At 42.8% G+C, this 19514-nt stretch overlaps 1 protein-coding gene across 2 annotated transcripts; it reads left to right on the top strand.

Annotated features, from left to right (window-relative positions):
- Positions 1-4722: 4722 nt before the first annotated feature.
- Positions 4723-16255, top strand: MRPS21 (mitochondrial ribosomal protein S21). 2 transcript variants are annotated; one of them, XM_061408036.1, is made up of 3 exons: positions 4723-4827; positions 5282-5396; positions 15957-16255. In XM_061408036.1, the coding sequence occupies exons 2-3, from the start codon at positions 5314-5316 to the stop codon at positions 16135-16137; spliced, it is 264 nt and encodes an 87-aa protein (XP_061264020.1). In that variant the 5' UTR covers positions 4723-4827; positions 5282-5313; the 3' UTR covers positions 16138-16255. The 2 variants fall into 2 exon arrangements, with proteins under 2 accessions (XP_061264020.1, XP_061264014.1); XM_061408030.1 differs by having other exon boundaries at positions 4813-4961.
- Positions 16256-19514: the final 3259 nt, after the last annotated feature.

Here is a 19514-nt window from a genome sequence, read left to right as displayed (position 1 = left end):
ATAGCTAAATCCAGGGGCTTTACAAAGGCTAGGTACTCAGTGCTCTCAGAGTGCTCTTCTCCCTTGGATCCCATGTCAGCACACTATCCTAATTCTCCTCTTACCTATCTGGCAACAACTTCTATATCTCGTAATAGCCTCACTTCTGCCCACTCCAGAGTATGGGTGTTCCCTTAGGCTCAATCCTTGGCTCTTTAACTATATTCTTTCACTTCAAGCTTTCATCTTCTTCATGGCTCTAATTATTACCTCAACTTAGAAGACTTCTGAAGCTTCCTCTCCAGTCTCAATCTTTCCCATGAGATGACATACTGAATGTATACATTTCTGCTGGACAGTTTCATTTACTCATTACTAATACTTAAAACTTATTAAACGTTTCAGCATTTTAGAGCCAAGAGGGTGACATGAGAGTGTGATTAGTCTATTCAGTTGTGTCCTAATCTTTGCGACCCTGTGGACTGTAGCCTGCCAGGCTCCTCTGCCCATGGGATTCTCCAAGAAAGAATACTGGAGTGAGTTCCCATTTCTTCCTCCAGAGGATCTTCCCAATCCAGGGACCAACCCGTGTCTGCTGTATTGGCAGGCAGATTCTTTACCTCTGAGCCATCAGAGAAGCCCCAAGAAGGTATTATTTGTAATTTTATAAATGAGGACACTTAGGTAGCTTGTGTAAGACAAAACAATGTGTCATACAGGACTCTTGTTTTCCAGTCTGATGCCTTTTCTAGTGTTGACCAATCAAATTACTGTTCTTCCTGTTCTGCCTTTTTACAGCCTCTTTTTCTTCTGTTAATGCTGCCTATAGTACCATCTTTTTTCTAGATAACTAGGTTTAAAAGTTGGTGCTATTTAGTCACCAAATCCTTTTTATTCTATATTTGGAATGGCTCTTAAAATCTGTTTCTTCCTTTCCATTCCATCACCACCTCTTTGGTCTAAAACTTGGCTATAGCAATAGCTTCTCTTACCTCTAATCCCTTCTCACTTAAAAACAGATTAATTTTCCTGAAACAATGCTTTGCATGTCATTTCCTGTTCAATGGCTGTCTGATATTTTGAGAAGAAAATCCGAAACAAAGTCAAGACCTCTGTTTCTCTCTCTGCTCCCATGCATGATCCGTCTGTTCTACGCTGTTTTGTTGTTGCTTGCTCCCAGAAACTGTAAGCCTTTTTGCCTCTGAACTCTTGTTCATGCCACTCACCTTGCCCAGCCTTTCTGCCCTCCGTTAACTAAGCCCTCCGCTTCTTTCAGTGACTAACTCAAGTCCTCTCAATTGTTTGCCCCATTAAACACGATCTATATGCTTAGGCTTTGGCCCTTTACTCCATCAAATGAAAGGAGGTATATAAACTGCCTAGTATTTGGTATCTAATTTGGTATCTAATACCCTGATATAAGATTCTCAAAAACACTACTTTTCCTCTTCCTTTCTTTCAAAATATTTTTCCGTGTTATCCCTTTTGATTCCCATGACAAATTATGTGTGATTGAAGGCACATATTAGTTCAATTTTACAGATGAGGGAACAGACTGAGTTTAAATAAGTGGTCAGCAAAGCAAGATACATGCTTTGTGGGCCATATATCTTGCTGGAACTACCCAGCGCTGTCATTATAGCCCAAACAGTCATACCTAATATATAAACACACAGCAGAACTGTGTTCCAATAAGTTTTTTTTTAATTTTTGATTCATTTTTTTTTTGGCTGTCAGTCTTCGTTGATGTGAGCAGGGTTTCTCTAGTTGAGGCAAGTGGGGCTTGCTCTTCATTGCAGTACACAGCCTTCTCGTGGTGGCTTCTCTTGTTGCGGAACACGGGCTCTAAGTGCTCAGGCTCAGTAGTTGTGGCGCATGGCCTTAGTTCCTCCAAGGCATGTGGAATCTTCCCAGACCAGGGATCGAACCCATGTTCCCTACATTAGCAGGCGGATTCTTAACCAGTTGACCACCAGGGAAGTCCCAATAAAGTTTATTTACAAAAACAAGAATGGGGCTGGATTTGACCTGTAGGCAGTACTTTGCAGACTACTGATTTAAGTGATTTGTTCAAGGTCATATGCCTGATGAGTATCAGAATTTTGATAGAATCCAGATCACCTGACTTCCAATCCAGTGTTTTTCTACTACAGTATGTTGCTGGCTATATAATTTATTTTGCATTCATCATACGCTACCTTGTTGTACTATTATATCTTTTTGGACACTTACTATGTTTTGGTAGTTCAAGAGGCAGTGGAGGAACTTCCCAGGTGGTATAGTGGATAAGAATATGCCTGCCAATGCAAGGGACAAGGGTTTGATCCCTGGTCAGGGAAGATTCCATATGCTGCAGAGCAACTAAGCCTGCCTGCCACAAATATTGAAGCCTGAACACTCTAGGGCTGGAAAGCTACAACTAATGCTACAACTCATTAGTTGTAGCAACTAATGTGCTGCAACTACCGAAGCTCATGCTCCTAGAGCCTGTGCTCTGCATCAGGGGAGGCCACTGCAATGAGAAGCCAAGCACCACAATGAAGAGTAACTCCTGTTCACTGCAACTAGAGAAAACCTACATGCAGGAACAAAGACATAGCGCAGTGGTGAACGTGATGTGAAAGTCGCTCAGTTCAGTTCAGTCGCTCAGTCGTGTCTGACTCTCTGCGACCCCATGAATCACAGCACACCAGGCCTCCCTGTCCATCACCAACTCCCAGAGTTCACTCAAACTCATGTCCATTGAGTCAGTGATGCCATCCAGCCATCTCATCCTTTGTCGTCCCCTTCTCCTCCTGCCCCCAATTCCTCCCAGCATCAGGGTCTTTTCCAATGAGTTGACTCTTTGCATGAGGTGGCCAGAGTATTGGAGTTTCAGCTTTAGCATCAGTCCTTCCAATGAGCACCCAGGACTGGTTTCCTTTAGGATGGACTGGTTGGATCTCCTTGCAGTCCAAGGGACTCTCAAGAGTCTTCTCCAACACCACAGTTCAAAAGCATCTTCCGCGCTCAGCCTTCTTCACAGTCCAACTCTCACATCCATACATGACCACTGTGAAAACCATAGCCTTGACTGGACAAACCTTTGTTGGCAAAGTAATATCTCTGCTTTTTAATATGCTGTCTAGGTTGGTCATAACTTTCCTTCCAAGGAGTAAGCGTCTTAAATTTCATGGCTGCAGTCACCATCTGCAGTGATTTTGGAACCCCCAAAAATAAAGTCTGACACTGTTTCTACTGTTTCCCCATCTATTTCCCATGAAGTGATGGGGCCAGATGCCATGATCTTAGTTTTCTGAATGTTGAGCTTAAAGTCGCTCAGTCGTGTCCAACTCAGGGAATTCTCTAGGCCAGAATACTGGAGTGGGTAACCTTTTCCTTCTACAGAGGATCTTCCCAACCCAGAAATGGAACTGAGGTCTCCTGGACTGCAGGTGGATTCTTTACCAACTGAGCTATCAGGGAAGCCAACCAAAAGTAATAATAAGTAAATAAGAGGTAGTCGGATGACACAAAGTAGGCACTCCATAAAAGTTTGTTGATAAGCAAAATCATGTCCCAGACTAACTCTATTTTGGTTACTTTGAACCTGGCTTACTTTAAGGCAGGCTTCAGTTTTTGTGAGTCCTATTAGCATAACTGATGTGGATGCATCTGTCTCTGTGTATGTTCCTGTGTGTTTCAGGGGAGTTACCCAAAGAACGGTATTGCACAAGTACCTGATTGACATGCTTTCTTCTTCTGAGCCTTTCCCTACTGTTTTCCAGTAGCCATTTCCAGTAAATCTGAACTTATATGAATACCCATAAAATAAGATATATGTAGACATAACATATGAATAAAAGGAAAGCTGGTTCCACAATGAGGAAAAAGTAAAAAAAAAAAAAAGTTTCTACTAAGTCTCACTAGGAGACAAATGGGATAGAAGCTGGCATAAAAGAGTCTTTGATTCTAAATCCTTTAGATGAGTTTTCTGATTCTTTAGTGATTCCACTTTGTTTAGTGAAATGTCTAGGGAGATGGTGATATAGGAAACTGATAGTATGTTATTTCATTTCTTGCCCTTAGATTTTTGGGTGTAAAACTGTTTTCCATCCGCAGTTCGCTACGTTGTGTTCTATTCTTTTGTGACCACCCACCACCCTGCCCCAACCCCCCCCCCCCATGGACTGTAGGTAGTAATGTGCCAGGCTCCTCTGTCCATGGGATTTCCCAGTAAAGGATACACAGTGGAGTGGGTTGCCATTTCCTTCTCCAGAGGATCTTCCCCACCCAGGGATCGAATTCGGGTCTCCTGCACTGGCAGGTGGATTCTTCCCACTGAGCCACCATGGAAGCCCCTTCCACCCTGAGAGCAGCTCTCCAAGAATCCGTGTCCTTTGTGAAAACAGGAACCATGCCAGGAAGCTTCGCCTATTTCTCTCATTTTCCGTCCGGAAAAAGAAATAGATTGAATATCTATTTAAGGTTTAATAGGATTACGGCAGAGATTGGCACAACATTTTAAATCAACTCTACTTCAACTGGAAGGGGGAAAAAAAAGATTTAATAGGATTAAAGGGTACAGAATCGGGCTGACCTCAGAGGCCAAAGGACCGTGACTCCGCGAGAAAGCGAAGAATCTGTTTTGGGACAACATAAGGCAACAAGTACTTTGCTTTGCCAGCTGTAGAGTGCTGGCCCGGGGGTTGGCAGTGGCTGACCGAACCGAAAAAGCCCCTACCCCGGCCAGAAGGTTGCCATGGTTTCTTCGTAGCGTCTCTTCCTTTTCGGCTTCGTTGTCCCCTTGCGATGACCCAACTTCCGCTTCCTGTTGGGGCGGGCTTCCAGTTGGCTGGGTGCTAAGGGGTGAGGGGCTCCTACTGGGAGGTGAAAATAAGGCGGGTGTGGCGGAGGGAGAGATTCCGCGCGGTTGCCCCCTTTCCGAAGCACAGAGAGACTGTGCCCAATTGCCGCCCCAAACCATCCTGGGAACTTTTGCGGTAATTAGGAGAGGGAGGGGGCGCCCGCGGCGCGTCCCAGTTCTTCCGTGCCTGGCCAAATAAATCTCCGTCGGTACACCCTGCTACTGTCTCGTTTCTTCCCTGTGGCAGGATTTGTATTGGCAATGAGAGTGGGGGAATCTTGATAACGAGTCACATGTACCTTCCAGGATATGAGGTCTTGCACGTGTCCCAGTCTCCTGTTCTGAGTCCGTTGCATTTCCAGACCCTAAATAAGCCACGCGGTTCTGTATTCTATTGTGTTTCTCTTTCTTAGCTGGTCTCTATACTTAACTTCCCCATTCTCCATCGTACTTTAGGTCCTGCAGATTGAAGACTTAAATCCAAGGTCATGGCAAAACATCTGAAGTTCATTGCCAGGACTGTGATGGTACAAGAAGGGAACGTGGAAGGTGCATACAGGACTCTAAACAGGTAACTGGTTGGGGACCAGAATCACGTCTAGGCCAACTCTCTTGAGAAGTGGGGTGATTATTCTGTCCCTCCCTCTGTCATTTGCTGTTGATCAGTCGCTCAGTCGTGCCTGACTTTGCGACCCCATGGACTGCAGCATGCCAGGCTTCCCTGTCCTTCACTCTCTCCTGGAGTTTGCTCAAACTCATGTCCATTGATTCGGTGACGCCATCCAGCCATTTCATTCTCGGTCACCCCCTTCTCCTCCTACTCTCAGTCTTCCCAACATCAGTGGGAAGACTGATGAGTGAGTCTTCCCAGTGAGTCAGCTCTTTGCCTCAGGTGGCCAAAGTATTGGAGCTTCAGCTTCAGCATCAGTCCTTCCAATGCATATTCAGGGTTGATTTCCTTTAGGATTGACGGGTTCGATCTCCTTGCTGTCCAAGGGACACTCAGGAGTCTTCTCCAGTAGAATTCAAAAGCGTCAGTTCTTCAACACTCAACCTTCTTTATGGCCCAACTCTCACAATTCTTACATGACTACTGGAAAAACCATAGCTTTGACTATTTGGACCTTTGATGGCAAAGTGAGGTTGTTTCTAACCAGTGCCAGCCCAGGTGTTCACAGTCTTGGAACTTCTCAGTCCCTCAGTTTACTGTCTTAAAATTGAAGTTCTTCCCCAATCCTAACAGTGTGAGGCATATTCATCCACAATCATTCCTTTGATGATGAACCTGAATTCTATCCAAGACTTTAGGAAAGAGCCCAAAGGGAAAACCAAGTTATAAAATTGCTAGTCAGCAGGAATATAGTACATGATACATGGAAAGCTGAGCGAGAGATTGGTGTGGGACAAGGCTAATGGAAAAGGTGAGCTCAGATTTAGGATCTTAAAGGAGCAAGCAAGTGATGGAAAACTGAAACAGGTTCAGAAAATAGGTTATAACATAAGCAAAAACATGGAAATAAACTCTCTGAAGTGGAGGAGCTGTGTTGAAAGGTTTTGAATGCTAGGCTGATCCCTAATAAAGTTATGTTTTCTAAAGAAAATAGTTCATTAATCTGCTCTTATCACTAGTTTTAAGGATTTTGACTTTCATTTATCATTTTCTCTCCCCAGTGAGGCAGAGTTTGGAGAAACAAATGCTTGTTGAATTGAATTATATGAAAGAGATAATACATGAGCTGATCTTCTGCCTTAAGGCCACTAAGGTGGTTGCTTTATTAAAGAAGTAAGAGAAGCCTGGGAAGATTAAGTTATATTCCTTGGGTTACAATTATTGAGTGGTTGAAAGAAGTATAAAATACACACATTTTTCTAGTGCAGTGTTCTTTGCTCCATGTTATAGATTACTTACTGGCTTCTGTGGAAATGAGGAGACCTATGGCAGTCATTCTTCAGTTAAGAATCCTTATATGATTAGGTTTAAATGTAGGTGGGGTTCTTGGGGACTGAGAAGATAAATGAAAGAGAACTACTTCTTAGCAGAGCAGAGAGTTCTAAGTGTGGAGGACAGAAGACCATAGTAGGTGAAGACAAAGATGCTGCCAGAAGCTGTGTGATTGAGAAGCAGTTGCAGGCTCAAGATGATTTGTATGTCTTTTTAAAAAGTCAGCCTCTTTACCTCTTATGGTGTCTGAACATGCCAGTCATATCCTTGTATAGTAGAAGCTATTCCCACTGTACTTTCACTTAAGTTGAAAGGATAACAGGGCAAGTAAGATAATCCTATTTCATGTTTCTCTATAATTGCTCATTCTAGACTCTTCTATTTCAGACTTTTAAGTGGCATGTCTGTGGGAAGGTTGAGATGTCTAATGATCTCTGCTCTTACACTGGAAGCACTAAGTGAATATCTTTACAGATTCTGTAGCTAATTAGCTAGTGAGATGAAATGATGAATTTGGGGAAGGAAAGTCTTTCAGATTACCTCACCCTTTTTCTGACCTCTCCCTATAAGTTTTTTTCTGTGTGGTTTATTTTGGTGAATTTAGATAGGTTTTGTTGTTGTTGTTCAGTCAGTAAACCATGTCTCTCTCTTTGCAACTCCATGGACTGTAACACACCAGGCTTCCATGTCCTTCACTATATCCTGGAGTTTGCTCAAATTCTTATCCATTGAGTCAGTGATGCTATCTAACCATCTTATCCTCTGCTGCCCTCTTCTCCTTTTGCCCTCAAGTCTTTCCTAGTGTCAGGGTCTTTTCCAATGGGTCAGTTCTTCACATCAGGTAACCAAAGTATTGGAGCTTTAGCATCAATCCTTCCAGTGAATAGTTAGGGTTGATTTCCTTTAGGATTGACTGGTTTGATCTACTTGTTTTCCAAAGGACTCTCAAGAGTCTTCTCCAGCACCACAGTTCAAAAACATCAATTCTTCAGCACTCTGTCTTCTTTATCCAATTCTCACATTTGTACATGACCACTGGAAAAACCATAGCTTTGACTAGTCGGACTTTTGTGGGCAAAGTGATGTCTTTCCTTTTTAATACCTGTCTAGGTTTGTCATCGGAGAAGGCAGTGGCACCCCACTCCAGTACTCTTGCCTGGAAAATCCATGGACGGAGGAGCCTGGTAGGCTGCAGTCCATGGGGTCGCTAAGAGTCAGACACGACTGATTGACTTCACTTTCCCTTTTCACTTTCATGCATTGGAGAAGGAAATGGCACCCCACTCTAGTGTTCTTGCCTGGAAAATCCCAGGGATGGGGGAGCTGCCGTCTATGGGGTCGCACAGAGTCGGACACGACTGAAGCGACTTAGCAGCAGCAGCAGCAGGTTTGTCATAGCTTTCCTTCCAGGGGTCAGGCATCTTAATTTCATGGCTGCAGTCACTATCCACAATGATTTTGGAGCCCAAGAAAATAAAATCTGTCACTGCTTCCATATTTTTCCTCTTCTGTTTGCCATGAAGTGATGGGACCAGATGCCACGATCTTAGATTTTTGAATGTTGAGTTTTAAGCCAACTTTTTCAGTCCCCTCTTTCACCTTCATCAAGAAGCTCTTTAGTTCTTCTTCACTTTCTCCCATTAGAGTGGTGTCATCTGCATATCTGAGGTTGTTGATATTTCTCCTGGCAATCTTGATTCCAGCTTATGTTTCATCTAGCCTGGCATGTTGTGTGATGTACTCTGCATATAAGTTAAATAAACAGGGTGACAGTATACAGCCTTGTCGTACTCCTTTCGCAATTTTGAACCAGCCAGTTGTTCCATGTAAGGCTCTAACTGTTGCCTCTTGACCCCAAATACAGGTTTCTCACAAGACAGGTAGGGTGGTCTGGTATTCCCATCTCTTTAAGAATTTTCCACAGTTCATTATGATCCACACAGTCAAAGGCTTTAGCATATATAGTCAATGAAGCAGAAGTAGACGCTTTCTGGAATTCCTTTGGTTTCTCTATGATCCAGCAAATGTTGGCAATTTGATCTCTGGTTCCTTTGCCTCTTCAAAACCCAGCTTGTATATTTGGAAGTTCTTGGTTCATGTACTGCTGGAGCCTAGCTTGAAGGATTTTGAGTATTACCTTGCTTGCATGTTAAATTGTACAGTAGTTTAAACATTCTTTGGCATTGCTCTTCTTTGGGATTGGAATGAAAACTGACCTTTTCCAGTCCCATGACCACTGCTGCCTTTTCCAAATTTGCTGACACTGAGTGCAGCACTTTAACCACATCACCTTTTAGGATTTTAAATAGCTCAGCTGGAATTCCATCACCTCCACTAGCTTTGTTTGTAGTAATGCTTCCTAACGCCCTCCTGGAGGAGGAAATGGCCACCCACTCCAGTATTCTTGTCCTTTAGCTGCCTTTTCTGTATGTCTCTCTTAAATTCCGGCTTCTTATTTCTCTCATATTTTTGATAATAAGTTGCATATTCTGCAGTTTAATTACAGCAATAGGTATGACAACAAATGAGAAGAAAGGAAGGTGGTTAAAGCTTTAGCATGTTTAGAACACAAATATAGTCTTACAAAGAAAATAGTCTATGTGTCTGTACAGTGAGATCACCACAGAACGCTTTTTATATAACCAAGGGCCCTCGTTGGTGCCCTGAGATGAAGAGATGGAGACTGGGGGTTGCTAGGAAGCCCTGCATGATTGGCTGGCCCCCAGGTAAGGAAAGTCAAGTACTCAGGAAGTGTGCCCAGTTGACCCCTTTTATTCCTGGTAGGAGAGCCTCTGGGCCCATTGAGTCGTCCTGTGTACACTCTTGTCCTGACATAGGCTGGCTACAGTGACGTGTGTCTGTCGCCCTCAAATTCCTCCCGCTCGGGCAGCTTAGCTCCTTTTACATAATCTGTTGAATTTCACTGAAACTGGAAGCTGACTGTCCTGCAGTATTACGTTGCCAGGCACCCAAACTCCAGGCTGATCTGTTTACTGTGAGCCTCTTGGTCTGCTAGTCCTTGAACTACCTGTGGAAGCAGAAGCATCATTATTACTTCTATTTACTTCATAAGTTCTACAAAGCTCTTCTTACATCCTTGTTTATTAGAAATAAGTAGATGCCTTTACTGTAGGGATTCTGGAACATTTGAGGATAATCTGTTCTATTTTCAGGATAACTAGAAAGTGCAGTGGAGAAGGCAGTGGCACCCCACTCCAGTACTCTTGCCTGGAAAGTCTCATGGACGGAGGAGCCTGGTAGGCTGCAGTCCATGGGGTCGCTAAGAGTCAGACACGACTGAGCAACTTCACTTTCACTTTTCACTTTCATGCATTGGAGAAGGAAATGGCAACCCACTCCAGTGTTCTTGCCTGGAGAATCCTGGGGACGGGGGAGCCTGGTGGGCTGCCATCTATGGGGTCGCACAGAGTCAGACACGACTGAAGTGACTTAGCAGCAGCAGCAGAAAGTGCAGGGTGAGGAAGGAAATCCTCACCTGGCACCTTGGAATTTATTTGATATGTGTTTTGGAAATAGAACCATCCAAGGATTACCATTTAGCAACTCCATCATTATGTTAGGGGGCACCGATCTTTTCATTTTTTTTCCCCTTCCTCTATTCTTTTATTCCTTTGATACTTTTTTCTTGTTTTTCTTTTCTGCCTGACCACACAGGCATTTACTTGATAAGATGATCACTTTTGTCTGTTTCAGAACTCTTTCGAAACTCCAGTAGGATACCTGAGTCTGTTTCTCAACTCTTCCTTTTGCACTTCTCTTTCATAGTACTTTTAAACTGTCCTTGTCATTCCAGTAGGCTCCTCTTCCTAGGTGAAGTCATATCTAGGGTCTCTGTTCTTTTCGTGTGAAAGTGTAGTGTTACTCAGTCATGACTGACTCTTTGCGACCCCATGGACTGCAGCCCGCCAGGCTCCTCTGTCCATGAGATTTCCCAGGCAAGAATCCTGGAGTGGGTTGCTATTTTCTTCTCCAGAGTATCTTCCCACACCAGGGCTTGAACCTGCATCTCCTGCATTGATGAGTGGATTCTTTACCCCTGAGCCACCAGGGAAGCCCAAACAAAGCCTAGACAGAAATAAATACTTAGTTGTTTGGATCAATGCCTTTCCCTTAGTGTGCCATGTCTTCTTCGCTTGCATCTTTTTACTCTAATTAAGGAGTCTGGCTCAGCTTTTTCCTCTTTTATTTTCTCTTTGCCTGTGGGCACCGCAGTAATTTGTCTTTTGAACCTCCGTGATTTTTATTGGAGAAGCAGAGTGCTGTTATAAAGCACTGCACTAAAGACCTGAATTCTACTTCTAGCTCTATTTTGTGATCTTGGGCGGGTCAGCCTCACTGAACTTCCGTTTTCTAACCTGTAAAGAGATGCTGGGGACTTCCCTGGTGGTCCAGTGGTAAGATCTCGAACGCAGCACAGTGCAGCCAAGAAAAAAAAGATGACGTTACCTGCTTAATCAGTTTCATAGAATTATGATTAGGATCATGGATGTGAAAATGCTATCTAAACTCTAACATGCCATTTTAGTAAAGGTAATGTTGTGGCCTTCTGAGCTAATACTCCCAAGAACTGTGTCTCTTATAAAGTAACAATCCCTTGAGCTGTGGACATTTGTCAGTCACTTACAGCAGCACTCCCCAACCTGTTTGGCCCCAGGGGCCAGTTTCTTGGAAAATTTTTCCACGGACTGGGGTTGGGGGATGGGTCAGGTGGTAATTCAAGCAATGAGGAGTAGCAGATGAAGCTTTGCCTGCTCATCTGCTTTGCGGCCCAGTTTCCTAACAGGCTTTGGACTGAACCAGGGGTTGAGGACCCCTGACCTAGAGGATTCATTTTTGTCATACATTTACTGATATTTGCTCTTTGCCAAGTATAATATTAAATGCAAAAATGAAAGACTTAATCTGTAACTTTAGAAAGCACACAGCCCAGTAAGGGAGATACACTGTCTGATCAGTGTTTTAACAGTGTGCTGTGGCATTGGTTCTCCCTGGACCGTCAGCTGCAACATCACCTGGGAGCTTGTTAGAAATGCAAATTCTTAGGCTCCACCTTAGACCTGTATGAAGTCAAAAACTGGAGGTGACACAGCGATCTGCAGGGTTTTTAATTTTTAAACATTATTTATTCTGGGCAGCACTGAGTGTCTTGCTGCATGTGGGCTTTCTCTAGTTGCTGCAGGTGGGGCCGCTCCCTAGGTGCGGTGCACAGCTTCTCATGTGGTGACTTACCTTGTTGCAGAGCATGGGCTCTAGGACTTGCAGGGTTCAGTAGTTGTGGCTCACAGGCTTAGTTTCCCCGCTTCCCGGCCCAGGGGTCGAACCCCATGTCCCCTGCATTGGCAGGCAGATTCTTAACCACTGGACCACCAGGAAAGTCCCAGCAATCTGTGTTTTAACAAGTTTTCTAGGTGGCTATTGCATGAGTCTCAAACTTTAGTTTGAGAACCACTATGCTTTGGGAACAGAGGGAAGGCATGATTAATTTCTCCTGTATCAATTTACAAATGTCGTTACCCATTGGTTTACGCCTTTGAAGAGTAAATAGCATTTTATACAACAGAAAAAGAAAGGAATAGGGCTTCCCTGGTGGTCCAGTGGTTAGGTGTCTGTGTCGCAATGCAGGGGACACAGATTTGATCCCTGGTCTGGGAGGATCCCACATGCCTCGGGGCAACTGAGCCGGTGCACCACAACTGTTGAGCCCACATGCGCAACTACTGAAGCCTGCGAGCCCTAGAGCCTGTACTCCACAACAATAAGCCACTGCAATGAGAAACCCACGCGCTACGACTAGAGAGTGGCCCCTGCTTTCCACAACCAGAGAAGGCCTGAGCACAGCAACGAAGACCCAGCACAGCCATAAATAAATAAATAAATAATTTTTTTAAAGTTTTTTTAAAAAGGAATCATTGTAAAGAGGATTGTGAACAAATGTAAAAAATAGATATGTAATGTGTTTGAAGTAAACACATAGTTCAGTGTGACTAGACAGGCTTTTTAGGGCAAGTTATTAAAGATAAAGCTAGAGAGAAAGGGACGATGAAACTCAGTTGTTTAGGGCTTTGAGCTTAGACTAGTGGTTCCCAAATGTGCACTTTGCAATTACTAGGGGAACTTAACAAACCCTGCTCATGTCCCTCCCTACTTGTAATTTAATTGGCCTGGAGTGGCCTAGGGTTTGGAATTTTTAAAAGATCCCCAGGATTTGGATTTTTAAAAGATCCCTAATATGCAAACAAGTGGGAACCACTGGGTTAGACTATTTTGTTTATTGGGAACAATTTTTCTTTTTTTAACATCAGAGTGACATGCTCTGATTTATGTTTTAGGACAATAATTGGTGTAGGGAAAGAGAATGGAAATAGGGCAACCTGTTTATCCTTCACAATTCAAATAAAATATCCTTTAGGAAGCTTTCATAACCACCTTATCCTCAAGTCCTCTCCTGTGGGCTTCTATAACAATATTTCCCTTATCTTTGCATCTGTCACACTCTATTGTAATTCTTTTGTCTTTACTAGACCACAAGGGTAGGAAACCATATCGAAGTTTGTTTTCTATCCTCAGCATTTAATGCAGTATCTGGTATAGAGTTGATATTTCATAAATACTTACTGATTAAATGACCAGTTAGGTGATCATTTCAGTACAGGTGTAAGATAAGGATCATAATTAGAGCTGTAGCCATAGGAAGAGAGAGAAGGAAGAGATCTAAGAACTATTTCAGGTTATAGAATTTATAAGATACTGTAGATGTGGGTGTAGCAAGAAAAGAAGTCCTAGTCCAGGAACATGAGATTTTAGCTTGAGTAACTGATGATGCCATTAACAGATAGAGTATAGAGGAGGAAGAATGAATTTTAGTTGGAGAAAATAAGTTTGTTTTTTGTGAGGTTTAAGGCAATTGGAAGCATTGGCCTAGCTCTTAAGACTGGAACTAGAGATAATGATTTAAGAGTCAGCAGTGTCTAGGTCAGTTCTCAAGTGTGGCCCTACATTAGAATTACCTGTGGGGTCTTTTAAAATATACCCAGTATATAACCCCACTGTAGACCAATTAAATCAGAATCTCTGAGGAATGGGACCGAGGCGTGAATACTTTTTAAAGGCTCTTAAGGAGATGATTCTGTTGTGCGTCAGGGTTGAGGCCCATGTTATAGTTTAAGGGAATCATGTAGAACCAAAAAGGAGGAAATTTACAGTCAGAATCTGGAGTGATACCAACATTTAAGGGTAAGATGAGGAAGAAAGCCAGCATTGGAGACCCTCTGTGGGCAAAGGTATTGAGTGTTTGGTGCCCTGCTTTTCTACTGTACAACTCTAGTGTTGGATCCACTTCTGGGCATGATTGTGTTTTCAATAGAACCCGAATTATCTGCTCCTTCCACCGCTGGGAGTTTGAGACAGTTCCCTCACCTCCCATCTCCCTGCCATTAAAACCTAGACAAACTGATCTTACAAATCAGCAGGAGTGTAAAAGTGTCCCAAAGGACAGTGGTGCCCATGTCTATTCACATTAGTAATGTACCCAAAGCTCAAATCTTTTCAAGCTCATGTTCAATCTATTATTGTTACCTTGGGCTTCTGGTATAACATAGCAGCAATACATAGGGTTTCCCACTGAGCAGAAGGAGCAGGTAGTTTCTCTTATTTCCTGCTTCTTCTGTCTCCCCTCTAATTATGTGCTTAGTTGTTCAGTCGTGTCTGACTCTGTGTGACCCCATGGACTACAGCCCACAGGCTCCTCTGTCCATGGGAATTCTCCAGGCAAGAATACTGGAGTGGGTTGCCATGCCCTCCTCTAGGGGATATTCCCAACCCAGGGATCGAACCAAGCTTTCCTGCATTGCTGGCGGATTCTTTACCGACTTAGCCATCTCCAGTTGTGTTTCTGACTGACTTTTTACGTGTAATGAAAGGAAAGAGTAGGCAGGATTGGGGTCATGTAAACAATGCAAGATTGGAGGGCAGGTGCCTCCAGACTTCTCAGGACCAGCTGATGATGGGTTGAGAGGGAGGAACAAATTGCAGATTGGAGCCAGAGCTCTCAGGAGCCTCGGGATAAGGTAAGTTATAGAATAAGCCCCTGTGTCTTCTTGGCTCAGTGAGAACAAAAAGGTGATTTTGAGGTATGCATGTTATGAATCCAGCAAGAGGAACTGTTGAAGTAGTTAGGTGGGCAGGAAAAAAACCTGAGCTAAATTAAGATGAATAAAACACACTTTCTGCCTTCAGGGATTTTCAGTCTAAGGAGAGAGACATCTGTATAAATAACTAACAGAATGGCAAAATGAAATAATCTCTACATAGGTGTTCAACAAAACAAATTATCTTCTCTCTAAGATGAGAAAGGTTTGTGGAGAGATGGTATCTGGATTTGGCCTCAGAAAGATGTGGAAAATCTCCCAAGGGGAAAAAAAAACATGGAAAACCTCGAAGGTTGGCAGTTTGGAGCTGTGGATGGCATTCTAGGCTGAGGAAGCAGCCCTGAGTAAAGACCTGGTATTAAAAAAAAAAGCTCCTATGAACACTTAAAAAGATTTGCTATTAATGTGTGTTCAGGGGGTAGTCAGATGTGTGGTTGGAGCATGTGGTACATGGGAAAAACATGGTTGAGGCTCTTATTTTGATGCTTCTATCTGTATCACTGGTGTGATAAGGGTCTCTTCTTTCCCTGTATGAAGTAGGCCGAGATTTCCTAAATGTTCATAATTGAGCTGCATCAGCTCTTAAACACAGTAGGGGTGGAACTACATTCTCCTCTTAAGGACCAGGTAGGAATCACCTCTAGTTATTTTCTTTCCTACTGCAAATGACTTATCCCATTTGAAGATTCTGAAATGGTTGAGACCATTGGTTGAGACCCCCTGCCACTGCCATCTCTCTCAGGTGTGTTGTGGTAGGAAATAAAAATGGTTGAGAACATGATAATGACGATAAACTCCCCAAGAACAAGGACTGTATAATTAACTGCCTTTTTATTTCCCCAGGTATTCCTGTTTGGGGCCTGGCATGTATATGTAGGCAGTGAATGCTGTACTGTCACCATTGCACACTATCATTTTTACAGATACCAGTCGTTTGGTCAGTTGACTTCTGATCATTGTGAAACTGGAAAAGAATAACAATGAGCCTAAGCCTCTAACTTCATTGCCTGTCCTTACACAGAATCCTTACCATGGATGGGCTCATTGAGGACATAAAGCGACGGCGGTATTATGAGAAGCCTTGCCGTCGGCGACAGAGGGAAAGCTATGAAACCTGCCGGCGGATCTACAACATGGAAATGGCTCGCAAGATCAACTTCTTGATGCGAAAGAATCGGGCGGATCCATGGCAGGGCTGCTGAGGCCTGTGGATAGGAGGCCCAGTATGAAAACCCTTACCAGTTGTCTGCACCTCTTTTCTTCCTCCAATTCCATTTACCTTTCTTAAAATAAACTCAATCACATATATGCAAGAAGCAATTCCAGTAGTCAGCAGTGGATACTCTTTTATTAAGTCAAAAGACAAACTGAGTGAAAAAGTAGTCTAGGGATAGAATGTTGGTTGCCAAGGGCTGGTTTGACAGGAGGGGGATGGGAAATTATTGTTTAATGAGTATGAGTTTCAGTTTGGGAAGATGAAAAGGTCTGGAGATGGACGATGGTGGAACTTGCACAACAGTGTGAATGTACTTAATGCCATGGAATTGTATGCTTAAATGATCAGTTATGGTACATTTTGTGTTTTGTATATTTTACTGTAATTTTTTAAAAAGCAGTCTGAGGTGGGAAATTTTTCTCAAATGTAGTAGAGTATATCTCCCATGTTCTGACTAATTTTTATGAAACTCAAAGCAAGATCTTATGATTGGAAAAGGATCTATTCCTCTTTACTGAACTGCCTTCCAGCTGTTGGCAGGCAGTTCAGTAAAGAGAGAGGAAGTATGTATGTATTGGGAGTAAGTTCCACTTCTGAAACACCCATCAACCAGAGTAGTAGAGAGCTGAAACCCTTCCCCAAAAGAATCTTTAAGTCAGTCTAACATTTACCCCTGTTTTGTCTTTTCTTTAATTTTCCGAAAGGAAGCTAATGGAGGGTTGGTATACGTGAAAGCAGTAGATGGATGGTAGGAAAGAGGGAATGGGGGAGTGTTAAGAGAAAGCCAGAAAAACCTACAGTGGTGGTTCTCAAAATGTGATCTTCAGATCAGCAGCATCACCTGAAAAACAGCTTGAAATGTACGTTTTAGACCTACTTTAGACCTTCTGAATTGGAAATTGAGGTTGGAGCCCAGCAGTCTAAAGCCGTGTGGGTGATTCTGATGCCTGATAACATTTGAGAATCATTGCCCTATAGTACTCAAAAGAGACTCCAGGTGGAGGTTCTGACTACTACCACTCCCTGTCCTCAGCAGGCACTTCCAGGTGAGAGCTGGGGCAGCTGACCAGCTGCTCTGCTTCCTCTCCTGTTGTGTTTTTTCTGACATTGGTCCCCTTACAGTCATGCCTGCTGGTACAAAGAGAGTTAGCGCCAACCCCTGTAGAATGCAAAGGGTAGTCACCTCTCCTGACCCTGACTGGAGCCCTCTCAGATTTAACAAGAGCAGACTGCCTGACCTCCTACCTCTCCACATCAGTAGCGTTCAAACATTGCCCCCTTGTGGTACAGCAGCATGACTTCAGATTTCTTCTGGTTTTAATTCTGTCTTCAGTGTTTTTTCTCATTTTCATGATAACCATATTTATTGATTAAATATGTGATGGAACAATTTTATACAATCTCATAAGAAATATTTATACTTCTGAATCTGATTGAACCTTTCAATCTCTGAATTTTGTCTTCAGTACATCACTTTTGAATGATTTTGAGCCATGGCATGGTATCATCTGCCAATTGCTGTTGCTAAAGAATAAAGACCTGGCTTCTGCCAAAATGGTAAATAGGAGAACTGGGTCTGTTACTTGTCAGCATTTCCCTGAGGCTAAAGTTGTTTTTGTCTTCCCTGCAAAATACTAAGGGGTGGCTAAGGTCTGGAATTTGTCTCTGAAATTATCCCCTGCTTGTCCTAATCTCCAGTCCTGACCATCTTCCATGTTCCCTGGAGCAGTGAAAAATGATGGGTTGTAGCAGGTAGCCAATTGAAAAGGCCTCGTGTGTGAAAAGGGAGTAGCTGGCTGGCTGAAGTCCTAATCAGCTTGTGCTGTCGTGGAAGGAAGAAAGACCTTCCACTCCCTGCTCTGGAAGCTAGAAGATACTTCATGGTCACTTAATGAATGGGGATTACCCTAATCTTTTTATTTCTGCATTAGCTTTAGAAGAGGGGTGGTTTAGTACCTTTTGCATTTCCAGGTAGCGTTAGTGGTAAAGAACCTGCCTGCCAATGCAGGAGACATAAGATGCAGGTTTGATCCCTGGGTTTGGAAGATCCCCTGGAGGAGGGCACTGCAACCCACTCCAGTATTCTTGTCTGGAGAATCCCATGGACAGAGGAGCCTGGTGGGCCACAGTCCATGGGGTCGAAAAGAGTCGGATGTGACTGAGCATACATGCAGCACGGCTTAGTATTTACACAGTTACAGGATAATAGATACAATACCTCCTACCTTGATCTTAGGCATTTTTGCCCTCTCTTAGATGTCCACCTGATTGCCTCTGGCAGGCCTGTTCTGATCATAATTTAAGGATCTTATCTTTAGTGCTCCAGAAACAGCTACCTCTTTAAAATCGGACTCTGAAAAAAAAATAAAATAAAATCGGACTCTGTTGAGTAACTTTGACGTTGCACTTTAAAGTTTTCAGAAGTGCTCTAAGTACAAAATAAGTATGCCTATGGGTTAACTGAAAATACTAAGGAATAAAAACTCACTAAACAAGTAAAGTAATAATGGATTACTGTATTAAAAGGTAGTTGAAGGAAAAGGAAAAGATTGGAACTTCTAGTGTGTGCCAGCTACCTAATATACATAGTTTTTTACATAGTCAAAAAGATCTAGATTCAGTCATGACCTTGGCAAATTATTTACATAAATTCTAAGAATTTAAATCTATCTGATTCCAAATAATGGAAATAAAATCAGTTCCTAAAAACCTATTTCCCTATGGGGAATTGAATCCAGGTGACTGAAAGCACTGAACCTAAATTTACAACTACAGAGTTGGAACTCATTAACCCATTTAACAGACTTTTTGGAGTGACTGTTTGGAGCCGCAAGAGTCAGACACGACCTAGCGACTAAACTACCACCACCATTTATGTGAGACATTAGTTTTAAATATTGCAGATAAAATGAGCAAACAGGCATGAGTAGTAGTAAGTTGAGCAAGAGGCACCCTCAGCTTCTTACTCAAAGCCAAAATGTATTCATTGTTTCATGCTGCACCATCAGTGAAGGTTGATTTTAGTACATTTTTCTCAAATTTATTAAAAGCCAGACTTTAAATATAAAAATCTTGTGTTCCCTGGGAAACTCTAATAATCTCCTTAAAGAATAACTGCAATTTTCCAGTGAACCTATTATCTTAAAATACTGGAATTTCTTAAACATTTTGGAATTTTGGTTTTTGTAGTTTGTAATCTGAAAATAACAATTTTTTAAAAGATGGAGAAGCCCTACACAGTCAGCAAAAACAAGACCGGGAGCTGACTGCAGCTCAGATCATGAACTCCTTATTGCAAAATTCAGACTAAAATTGAAGAAAGTAGGGAAAACTACTAGACCATTCAGGTATGATCTAAATCAA

The sequence above is a fragment of the Bos javanicus genome, chromosome 3 (assembly GCF_032452875.1).
Source record: "Bos javanicus breed banteng chromosome 3, ARS-OSU_banteng_1.0, whole genome shotgun sequence".
NCBI classification, from domain to species: Eukaryota; Metazoa; Chordata; class Mammalia; order Artiodactyla; family Bovidae; genus Bos; species Bos javanicus.
Note: the sequence above shows the minus strand (reverse complement) of the source record. Positions and strands in the feature narration are given on the sequence as shown.

Excerpts from the sequence above, each read along its gene's own strand:
- MRPS21 (XM_061408036.1), top strand. The coding sequence starts at position 5,314 with ATGGCAAAACATCTGAAGTTCATTGCCAGGACTGTGATGGTACAAGAA. Across the intron at positions 5,397-15,956 it reads GCATACAGGACTCTAAACAG|AATCCTTACCATGGATGGGC; the intron begins GTAACTGGTTGG and ends GTCCTTACACAG.